Source organism: Dromaius novaehollandiae, chromosome 2 (genome assembly GCF_036370855.1).
Source record: "Dromaius novaehollandiae isolate bDroNov1 chromosome 2, bDroNov1.hap1, whole genome shotgun sequence".
Lineage (NCBI taxonomy): Eukaryota > Metazoa > Chordata > Aves > Casuariiformes > Dromaiidae > Dromaius > Dromaius novaehollandiae.
This window is the reverse complement of record NC_088099.1, coordinates 36797727-36810130: the sequence shown is the minus strand read 5'-3', so window position 1 is coordinate 36810130 and position 12404 is coordinate 36797727. Positions and strand designations below refer to the sequence as shown.

The following is a 12404-nucleotide window of genomic DNA, read 5'->3' as shown; positions in this document are numbered from 1 at the left end:
ACTGGCCGGAGAGTTAACTTTTTGCTGTTTTTTTAAATTGCCATAAGTAAATGACTGGAAAAATATTGCCACATTCTGCATAGTGATAAAATTACTTCAGTGGAGCTGCTCTCATGTATGCCAACTGATTATCTGGTCTTGATTTTTAGCCAGGAACTAACTGGTCATTAGCTAGAAGCAAAAGTCTATCTGCAGAAGATACAAGGTCTACTAATGTAATATGATTTAACTCATGTTGTGTATTTATTCCTACCAATGAAATGTCAATCTCTCAGTCATACAGAGCCCTAATTGTGCCATTTTAATTTCTTGATACCTCTGGTTTCTAGATTAAAAATATGAAAATGTGAAAATAAATATGTTGCATTTTAATTACGCTGGCTTTACTTTTAAAATAGATAATGCCAGCAAGCATTGAGGCTTAATTTTTGGTGACCAGATTAAATTTAGTGGCAACCATTAACTAAGGCGGATGTCTAGCATCAAGTGTGAAGGAGGTATTTTGTGATTTTTTTTTTCCCTGCATCTTTCTTCTAGTTTATTAACACAAAACTCTAATGACTTGGATTAGGAAATTCTTAATTCTTGCTGTGAAAGTATTCACAAGCACCTAAATCACACAGATTCTTAAATGCCATCAGAAGTCAAATAGTTTCAGAGTGATTCAGTGTTCAAAAGGACTTACCTGCCTAAAGCTAGGTAGAGTGAATACCACTATGGATTCTTAAATCATATACATTTCCCTGAAAATATTTAAAGCACATCAGCTGAGATTAGATCTCTGTTGGGTGCTGTGATGTGCTGTCTGGAGGAGACTGTACCAGTACTGCCCTACATATTGGCCCTAAGAAACACAAAAAGTAGGCTTGTACAAATACCCTTCCCTTTTACATTTTTCCTATGGCTATTGAGAATTGTGTTTATTCCTTCCCTTCATTTCAAAATTTTAAAAAGGTAGGATTCTGTCTTTCAACAGTTTTCATAACAATTTTCTTTACAATTTTTGCGGAATAGAAAGGCAGATTTTTTTAATTAAATGAAATATTGCTATGATTGGATGGTCATAATGATCTGAACAACACTCACCAATTGCAGAACATGGCTCTTTTTAATCTTTTGTTCTACAAGTTTAGCTATGGATTCAAATCAAATCCCCTGTGATCTTTTGGAGAGCAATTCACCTAGCAATTCACTTATTTCAAGATAATATTTTGTCATTTGATACTTGATAACCCTTCCAATTATTAAATTTACATATTTACATGATCTTTCATCTGGACTTCAGTAAAACAGACGTATGCATAAAACAAAATTACTCATGGAACTGTCCCCTGTATAGCAGTGAAGAGATACTGTTTTGAAATCTGAAGCAAAAGCAAGAGAGAGCACAATTTGGAAAGGTTCTGATGAGTAGAATGGACAAAAAGGGCTAAATTTACAGCAGTAGTTTTTAATAACAAGTTTATGATAGGCAAATGCAAAAGATACAAAATAGCTGTCTTTTTATATTGTACTTATTAAAAGCTTGCTGTTTCAGCCTAATTATTGTGCAGGATAGAGTTCCACCCCTTTTGTGAGCATTTTTTGACATTTTAAATTATACATTATCCCTGTTTCTTTTTCTTTCTTTCTTTCTTTTTTTTTTTTTTTTTGAAGAGAACAGCACTGTGGGAAGCACCCAAAATCTGAATTAATATATCAGTTAAAAACTATGTTGCAAATAAGCAATTTGATAATTTCTGTTTCTATGCCTTATACTGAAAGTGAAGTGTCTCATTAAAATAAAAGTTGAAGTATGTTTCCGTGTTTGAGTTGTCCGTGTACTGGTGAAAAGAAATTTCAGCAGTAAAGCTGGCATCTCCTGGCTTATCTATAGGTAATACGCATTCTGAATGAAACATTAAACAGAGTTTATGGCACACTGAGATATTTCCACAGCTACATCACTTATTATTAACTGCGAGGGAATTAATTTTGCTTTTCAGAGGCACACTGAGTTTTTAGGAGTCACAGTGAGGTTCTCATTTGACAGTAGGATTATTTACAACTTAAATAAAAAAGAATGTTCTTTCTCAAAGTATAGTCAGGCATGCTTGTAAGGACAATTACAGTATGTAATATAAGCAAGCAAAACACCTAAATGAATAGGCCAAATGAAAAGCAAACACAGAAGAAAGTTGCCTGTTTAAAGTAGTTTGCAAAATTACTGCAATGTGAGATAGTTGTGTACACATATGTATTAATTGGTGAGGGAAGGAAGGTAAAACAGATGAAAGTAACCATTCACCATCCTCCATTCTAGCCATTAGGGGTTCAGATAAGATGAAAAAAAAATTAAATTCAGTAATTGGTAAGTGTTAAGCACACAGCGAACATTAAATAATGCAGCGGTGATTTATGTATTGAAAAAGAACTGGCCTTATCAAAGAAATTCCCGTATTATTCTTTCACTTTAATCTCCATCCTGATTTTGGTCAACTATCTAATATAATTCTGATTTTTTGAAGAAAAACAAAGGAAAAAATACATGTCCCTAAAGAATACAAATACTGTTCATATCAAGGCCTTTTACTCAACAGTTATATCTTATCCTTATATATATAATTACCTATATAAAAATAAGAAGAATGTATTTAATAACATACACTAATGTTTTGAAAATGAAGTTATAAAAATGCAAGTGCTGTATGTAGTAAAACTGCATGATCTTTTTATTATGTTAATACCTTTTGTTTATTTCCCTTAATAGTTATTAGTCTTGGTCCTGAAAATAAGAATAAAAGATGAAAAAATCAGTTACTAGACTTCTTCATCTGGTGAATCATTTATCTGCACACTGCTAACAAGCCAGTGGCTTGCTGTTCAGTTCTTCCTCATTACTGCACATACAAGTCATGGATTTAAAATTAGTCATTACTGGAAAGGAAGTCTGAAGTTCAAACAATGATGGCAGAAAGTCCAGGCTGAGGCAGTACTTCCAGGGTGAAGTGCAGATTGGTTTTTATAATCCTATACTGAGGCCAAAGGCCAAAAAAATTATTTTTCTTCTCTTTCCTAATGACTGTGAAGAAACTAGCAACGAGTTATGGTGACCCTTTCGTTGATCAAACTGTCTGGCTACGGTGCAGCTTAAATATTTAGTACTGTAGAAATCGTTAATGCTTTTTAGAATATCTATTACTGGGCACGGCATATAGCTACAGTGCAGAAGTATGTTACTGTTCCCCTTATAATTAGAAATGCCACTTACAAATCAGAAATACTTAATGGTGTGACGTAATTTCTGATCTTCCCTGTAAAAGAGTTTTCTTCTTGCTGGTGCATTATCAGTCTTAGTAGTCAAAGGAATCAAAGGTTTAGCCTGACGATTATCATATTAGATCTGCCTTAGCTTGGCCAGTCCTGGTGCTAGTAGTACCAAGAATCAAGTGTTGACATTAAATCATCATCTTCACAAAGTACAAGGAAGTAGTAAAAAACAGTTCATCCTAAGAAAGTATTATGTGCTACTGCAATGTCTTTCACAACCACATCCAAAAAGATGGACTTTGTTATAAAAGATGGCCTTTGATATATCTTTGGTTTAGAGCCAGGCAGGGTGAAAAATGAGGCTTGAAGTCCATCAATAAATTTGTTTCCTGAATCATTAACATAAGCTTGATTTTTTTCAGAATTTTTTTTAAGCATGGCTCTAAGTATTACCCATTTACCAAGCATCACTTACAGAAAGAGTCTTCTATCTTCATGTTTCTTTAAAAAAACTTGCATAATTTTACTTTTAATCTGATTGCTTAAAGCTTTGCCAAGATTTCAGTAGTCTTTTTACTGCCATCTTTCTGCTTTTATTTAGCTACTACATTGCTCCATCAGCCTTGTGAAAAAATTTCATTCCTCAGATGCTTTTCATCCTCTTTCTACTCTGTGAAGAGTAAAGCAAATTAAGTGAAGAACTGATGTGCTTTTCCTTATTCCCACTTTCCAATTCCATAGTATCACTTTTGGTTTGCCAATTTTCTATGGTATCTTTTTCTGTCTGTTGTGACTATATTAGTGTGCAGTGAGAAAGAAACCTGTGGGTAGCTGAAATATTCCCCAAGAGTCAGCATTCACCATTCATTTTGTCTTTCTGCTTAACATTTAACCGGCTTCTAGTTATATTCTTAGCTCTGACAAGTATTCATCTTCTACACTGTTATGTTTCAAAGCTTTTGATAGGTAATATTATCTCTAATATTCTTCATGCTAGTCTCTTATTTTTTTCCCAGTTCTACTCTTTCCAGTTTGGGAGAGGAATGAGTGCTTGTTAGGTTTTCTGGTTTTGTTAGTCTCTTCTGATAAAGTATGGGTAAGACTTGAAACAACCTCACTAGGCGTGAACTTCTGGGCAAGATGTAATTCTTTCACAGTGAGTCTCTCTAAACTCAGAAAGGTGTGTCACAGCTGGCCCTGTAGCTTGGGAACTGTACTCATTTAGTGCTGCCTATTTCTTCTGTGGCGACTGCTTTCAGTCTTATCTTTAGCTGGTTCATTTCTTGAATTTAGACAACAAATCAGTGTTGAAAGTGTGAACCCTTCAAGAAAACAGCAGCAGGAGAGATCCTGTTTTATTACCTAAGAATGTGCCAGTGAACCTTTTTTTCACATACTGCCTATCACCATTGTGATAAGCGTTATGATCAAAGTTCATGTTAAGAAGGAAATTTAATGGGATATCAGCATGGGGTACTTCTCACTGATGCCAAGTCTGATTTATTTATTGATTGATTCATTCATTTTTGTTAAGTATGTCAGACAGGAGGTCTGTCGTCCTTGCCGAGATCACTACTGTGGGCAGAAGTGAAGACAGAAGTTGTGACGTAACTGAGCCCGCCACCCAAACTACTACTGGCAACTTCTGTACTCCGGTGATCCTGCTGTATTAAGCTTGGTGATGGAGAGTGATGGACAACTTCCATAGTTTACCTACCCACAATAAAAAAGGAATAATATAAAAAAAAGAAGTAGAACAGAAATCTCAAGAAGAGGCAAATAGTAGTAATCCAGTGTGCTCAGGTGGGATTCGTCTCATTTGACCCCTGACTTGTGAACAGCTGAAGTTTAGTCTAAACTAGTTATCCTGGATGGGAGTCCTAAGTCCTATTTGCATACAAGGAGGAAAGTTGGTGTATTTTTCTGGTTATTCAGTCATGGTAATTGCTATCCTGCAGCTAATTTCCACGCTGGCAGACATGACGGCACCTTCATTCTTACGTGGGCCATGTCTACAAAGGAGCCACTGCCTGCCTTCTGCAATGGGGGCATGAGGTCCTTGTCTCAGCTCCATTAAACATTTCCGTGATCCATAAGCATGACTTCTGTCTCTGAGTTGAATTTGAATCAGTTATTCTTTGTTTCCCTACAGATGTGTGCTATCAGATGTCATACACAGTAGCTTGACAATAAACGGTAATAATAATATCACCTATGCAGTGTTTTTTCTGTGACTTAAGAGCATGGTATCAGCTGAAAGGATCACACAGAATATCGCAGTACCTCATAAGAGAGAAGATGGATCCAGTGACCCTTGTTTTTCCACTGATTGTGCTGCCCTTAAGAATTATTTTATCTATTGAGAAATGGTTCTGTTCATTCTTTCCTGGGTTGACAGATTAACCATGACAAATCTAACATAATCATCAAGAGTTTTTGTTTTATGACTATCTCCAAGATGATTGCTCTGTACCTAGACTATTTCCACACCATCAGTCCATCTAAAGCTAATGAAGCAGTTTATGGCCACTTACAGATGAACTTTCATTGTTCAATTTACTTTGCTCTTTCTAATTAATTTGGAAGACTATAGCAACAGTGAATACTCATTGGTTTTTCATTGTTTCTCCCATTATTATTTGCTTTTCTGAAGTCACAGGTATAAATAAACTGATTTATGTTATCTCAATGTTTATCTTACTGGAAAAATATATTTAAGTTAACAAGCAAATTCAGAAATTCTGTTGCAGTAATATGGAAGTATCACAAAGTAATTTAATACACAATATTACTGTGCTATAATGGATGATATGGGGAGCAACAGATGTATAGAAGAAACTGAGTAATAAATTACCATTATAATGTGAGAGGAAAAAAAATTGGTTTGCTCTTGCATGAATAAATTTCACTGGTCTCATGAATAGCTTTGGATAATTTAAAATAATCCTTTTGTATAATGAACTTGCAAGCTAATTTCTCCTGGATTGCCACAGTATGGTGTAACTCTGTTAGTCTGAGAGCACTTTAAAATTTTGGCAAAGTTGTAAAGCGGATTTAGTTGAAACTGAAATTGAATGGGTTTCCCAATCAATATATCTGCAAAATGTTACAGAATATTATTACAGGCAATAACTGTGATAACTGCTAGGTTTTATTCTTCGTTAAAACAATGTAGTTAAAAGTGGCAGATGGTAGCTAATGATTAACATTCCTAGTAAACAAACTTTTGCATGGATATATTTAAAGTGGTTGCATGTATATAAATAGATCGGAGCATAAGCTATGCAACTATAATTGAATTTCATTAGCATAACTTAAGTAGAAGTTTAGTAAACACCAAACACCTTAATTAAACTTGCACAGTATTAGGAGGTTAATGATACATCCACAATAAATGACTCTTCAAAGTGTTTGGCAACAAGGCGGTTCAGAGCCAAACTAATACATGGTTCCCCACTCTTTCCAGCTAGCGTATGGCAGTTTCTTTGGAGCTGTGTAATTAACTCTTGAAGTTCAAGCTTGTCCTTTGCTGGGATTTTTGGACATTGAAACAACAGCTTTTCTTACAGCTGGAAATCTCTTTTGAGGTTTGCAGGCTCAGGTACTCAGTGTGGCCATCAAGTGGTGCTAACCTGCATTCCAGAGAGCCTTTTACACCCCTGGCTCTTAACATGGTGGGTTGTTTTTTTTTTTTTTTTAGCTCAGGCCATACAGATTTACACTTTCAAACACAGAAGCTTGGTTCCCTTTGCCAACAGTTTACCCAGAAGCATTGCATAACCCTTGCACTAAGAGAATAGATCAACTCTTTTTGAGCCCCTTTAGTTGGTAAGCGCAATAGTCGTCATCTGTTTTCAGTTGCAGTTTTTCCAGTCTTTCCTTTTTCTAACTTTTTATTATTATTTTTGCTGATGCAGTTTCTGGAAAATATGCAAATTACATATTATTGTCAGTTCAAGAAGTGTAACTTAATCTCGTTGGAACTGTCAGATCTGTACATCAGAGTCCAGTCTGAGCTATGCATCTTTTTACCTAAGACATATATTATTCATTAATGCTTATTTTAAAATTGTAGTGGAGGGGTTAGAAGCCTGATTGCAAATCGGTAGTGATTTGCCTGTTTATCATGCCAAGTAAAGGAAGTAAAGAATTCCTTCTGTAGTTATTCTAGTTAATTACTGTAAGAATACTGGTGAGTTAAGAAACTATATGCAAATTGGTAAGAAATTAATTCCTGTTGTATTTGATTAATTTGGAAAAAACACTTTGGCTCCACAAGTGCTGAAATTTATATTCTTCTCTTCCATAGCTAGCATCCTTCTTGGGAAAGAAATGTGAATTTCGCTGACAAGCTGAGGTGTCTCAACAGAAAAATGCATGCTGCTAGTTTGACCTGGTGGCCAATTGACTGATTTCTTTCCCACCTTTTATTTCTATTTTAGATGCTGAAGAATACCAGCCTCCAATATGGAAATCATACTGTGAGTACACCTGAAATTTGAATAATCTTATGACCTTACCAGGATGTCATTGTTAGGTCTTTTCTCTTTCTTTATTTAAAAAAAGACATAAATGTACTAGGTGCTTGTAGAAATTACTGTATGGGCCACCAGCAAAAACTGACATTTTCTGGTTCTGTGTAGAGCAAGTGCAGCAGGGCTGTCAGGGACAGATTCTCTGGGTTGCTTTGCTAATGCGCAGATCCTGGGTTTCATGGTTTCTCTGCTGAGACTGTCAGGAAGGATTTCAAACGTAGAGGCTAATCTCTCATGTGTTTACTACAGGTCAGACTTGAGTATACTTGTCTTTTTATATGGGTCACCAAATCACTTTCAGATAATAATATTTTTGATCCTTAGCACTATAAGCTGATTTTGAAGTGGTGGTTTAGAAGTTGGAGACACCATTATCAGTTCTTTGAACATGCCTGTCTGCCCTTAGAAAAATGATTTACATAGAGTGTAGTGCAGAAATGCATATTTGATGCTTTTTTTGCTTTGTTCCAAATGTGTTTTCTAATAAAGTAGCACTGATCTAAGACAAAACATCAGCTTTTAAAACCCTTATTAAAGATTGCCTGTACGTTTTATCTTTTTATATTAAACTTTTACTGAAGCTTTAATGAAACTGTAGCTTAGGGGGTTTTTTCGCTGTTTTCAGTTACAGAGCTATCCTAAGCAAAAGTTATCCCATTTATAATGGCAACTTCAAATTACATGCTGCACCTTTACGGAAATGGAACTACCAAGACAGGGATCACAGTAGTTACATGCATGTGCATGTATAATTTTAAAGACTTGAGTAAACTTGTTGACTTCGCTTATATGCACATGTAACTACCTTGCTGACTTTAAAGCCATTGTCTGCATGCTGTATGCTAAAATTAGAGCGCACTATTGAATAGCAAAATTTGTTTTTCAGAACACTGTTTTCCACTGACTTACATTTTTCATTGCAATATTTTGTATATGCAAGAGAAACCAGCTTAAAAGTCAGCAGGATTACACTGGTTTTAGTTGGACCATTCCACCACACTGATGCAGCAGACAGATTAATACATGCAGTGGAAAAAGTTTGGTTACGTTTGCATGATAGCTTATCTGTAGTCCAAGGAAACATTAAAAAAAAAGAAAGCAGAATGAACTAATAGAATATGAATATATAATTTCTTATTCAGATATATGTAGGATGCCAGTTTTGTGGTAATGACAAAGTTGTGGCCTCAGCATCTGAACTCCATGCATGAGTGTCCTTGGAAAAAATGACACAGTTCCAAAATGCAGATAATAGTTTCAGATTACAGAGATTTACTGCTGAGACAGCTTAGCCATAGACATATGTTTTTCACTGCAATGTTGGGTAAAAACTGCTTCTTTACTCTGTTATGAAAATCCCAATATGGTAAAATAGTTATAGAAATTATGTCCAGTGGTAGTATTAGTCCATGATGCAAACTAATGCTGCGTCTTATCACAGTTTTAATTTAGTGTTTGTATTTTGCTTTGCTTTATTTTATTTTATTTTATTATTAGTGCATTTTAGCTAATAACTTATCTTTAATTTTGCTGACATACTATTAAGATACTTTGCATATAGTTTTGATTTCTTTTTTAAGTCTTGTATAAATTTATGTGCACTATGTTGTGTTTTATTGGCATAATAACCAAGGCTTCAATCCTCCTAGCTTCTCCACAAAGGCAGATTTTCCTGTTTACACAGGCGAAGTATTCAAATAAACAGTATTCTGCATATCCATGGGCAAATGTCGAACAAAATGGAACAGCTTTCAGAATCCAAGCCTTGCACTTTGGCATAATTTATATGCTTGTTTTAGCTGTATTTGAAATCACAGTTATGCTGAACTTCTGCAGAAAAGATGGATAGTTCTAGTCTCCACTTGTATATGAAGAATTGTTAGAAGGCACATAAGTTTTAGAGATTACCAGGTTTTTCAGACATTTTTTGTCAGCACTGGGAGACAGAGAGGAAAAGAATGGCAAGAACAATTTCATGTTACCAGGAAAGGACTTGGAAAAAAGTTGGAAAGTAGTGAGCAGCGACCAGTCTCTTAAGCATTTCCATCTCAGTAATAGGTAAATAAATAAATATCCAACAAAAGAATTCTTATTCTACCCTGTCGTATGTTAGAAATAGTATATGAAATTATATTTTGCCTTTTTACCATCACTGAGGTAGGAAACAAAGGAAGATAAGAGTCACAGAAATGTTGTTTGGCAAGGACCTCTGAGGTTATCTAGTCCAGCTTCTCACCTGCAGCAGGACTGTTTTCATCTGTAGCCAGCTTTATCAGCTTTATCTTGCTGAGTCTTGAAAACTTCCGGGGATTCTGCCACCGTTCTGGGAAACCTGCTCCAGCACGGCACTGCCCGCTTAGTGAAGAAACAAGAATCCTATCTGCTTCCTGTCACATGTAGGCAATTTGTTTGGCTGCTGAAATAGCTTAGTAAATTTTGGCTTCCAGCTACAGAGCACATGTTCGTGAGTTTTGAGGAGATGTCTCTTTGTCTCCCTTTATCACTGGTGAGATTGACATGCGCTAAGTCTGTCAAGTGTCAGTGCCATTTTAATGGTTGTTTTCGTTGTTTGAGATCAGTATGCTGGTGTGAAGGACAGCAAAGTGGCAAGGTGCAAAACAGTGGTTAATGCCATGATCCGGCTCCTCACAAAGTTCCCTTGCCTTCTACCCTGCAGGAGATAATCAGCACAATGTCTGAGTCTCAGATCTGCCAGAAACTAAGGCCTTCTTTCAGCCGTGCACTTGGGCTAAGCGTGTGAGTAATCCCACAGGAGTGGGACAGCGCCTATCATTCAAGTTAGGCACATGCATAAATTCCTGACTGAGTTGAGGCCAAAGAGGTAAAACTAAGGAGCTCTGTGAAGCATTTGCAGACAGAAGGGAGTATGTCTTTTTGCTGCTTTGTAAAAGCGATGATAGGAATTTTTCCTCTCCACTGGAGCATAACTGAACAGAAATCATAGATGAGTTAAAATAGAAACTTTGAGTTGCTGGCACATTGCAGAATGAAAGAAGTATGAAGAAACTGGTGATAGTCCTTCTTCCCTGGCAGAAGAGGAGGAAGGATAGACCTTTGCATGTCACTGCTTTGTTACTTACCCAGAACAGATTTCATAATTAGACAGTTCTTTCTAAAATGTTTTGTAGAATTTCCCTTATTCATTCCACCAGACAGTTCTCGTTTTCTCCCTGGAACAAAAAACAAGATACATTTTCTAACTAGTTACTTTACATCTCAAAGAAGCATTCCTCTAGAAGTTAGATAATCATTTAAAGTTTTGTTAACTTTATAAGCTCTCAAATTGATTATGCTACTGTGAATGCTGGCAACCTGTTTGATTTATGAAACTTTTAGAGATTGTTACAGGGGTAACTAAAAGGTGTTGGCTTTTTCTGTTGCACTGCTGCATTTTGGTCAGATATTAAGTCTGCATTATTACTGCGTGTTTTGTCTCTATCTGGACCAAAAAGCTGCTGCCAGTCTGATGCTGTTCTCTAAGCAGTAATAATACATCTCCTTTTCATATGCAGTTGATGTTTTATGAGATTAATTTTCTTAGGGCTGAAATAATAATGCATCATTTTGTTCAAAGTGTTGTCTTTTTTATGATCAAAGTGAATTTGTGTCTGAACTGTCTGTAAGTCCTCAAAGCTGAGATAGACTGGGTCAGATGTCAGTCACTGCTTACAACTGTATTAAATAAGTCCATTCTTCTGTTACTTCAGTCAACTATATCCCTGTAAATAGGAATCTGTATTAGAATTTTCAAAAAGGAGGGGGAGGGAGGAAATGAGGCAGAAAGGTGAAATTTGTCATCATTTGAGCACATAAGTAAGGGACATGTTTTCTGCTGTTCTGACCGTTCGCTGGACTCTGCTGGGGTCTCAGCAGTGTCAGCCAGAGTGGTGAGAGCCTGGCACTTTTGAAAAAGTATGTAATGAAATCAGGCAGAGCTGCGGGATGTTCAGCACTTCTGAAAATGAGGCCACTTAATGAGGTGTCTGTGCTCATGGGAACTTAGCTTTAGGGCACACATTTTTTCAAGTCACCTTAGCCATAATATTCACTTGCATTCATACCTCATCTGCCAGCTTTTATATAACAATCATTCGAAATGAAAACAGGATAGAACTTTTCTGGAAAAGAACATATCTTTTGATAGTGTCACACTTGCTTTCCTCCTGAATATCTTAGTGTTTTTCAGATACTGTCTTTTCCTAGTTTTTTACTTATTTGGCCTTTCATTGTTTTTTACCTCCTCCACTCTTGCCCTGCTGCCTGTCTTTTCTGAGTATTCTTGGCGGTTGTGTGCTGGCCTGTCTCTTCTTTGCTGTTTCTTTCTCGTTGAGTTGCTAGGCTTCACTTACGCTGATGCCAGTGATGGTTCTCAAACCTTTCTTTCTGTTCCTGATCTGTCTTCTTTCCCTCAGTCCAACTGTTTAGCATCCCTCTCCAGTATTTGCACTGGGTTGTCTTTCTGTCAATTTAAAGTTAATGTGGCCTAATCTGAATTCTTTATCTTTCCCATGAAACCATTTCCCATTCATGTTTACTGTGATTACCACCATTCACAAGCTCAGTCATGCTTGTTACTTGGGGCCATTTTCTCATCCTGCA

The 12404-nt window shown here is 36.2% G+C and overlaps 1 protein-coding gene across 1 annotated transcript in view; it reads left to right on the top strand.

The window, feature by feature from the left end:
• The window catches only part of CHN2 (chimerin 2), a 168114-nt gene that overhangs the window by 59783 nt on the left and 95927 nt on the right, over positions 1–12404 (top strand). The window contains exon 2 of the mRNA XM_026103711.2: positions 7692–7730. Coding sequence (XP_025959496.1) covers positions 7692–7730 — 39 coding nt within the window. The remainder of the gene's footprint in view (positions 1–7691; positions 7731–12404) is intronic.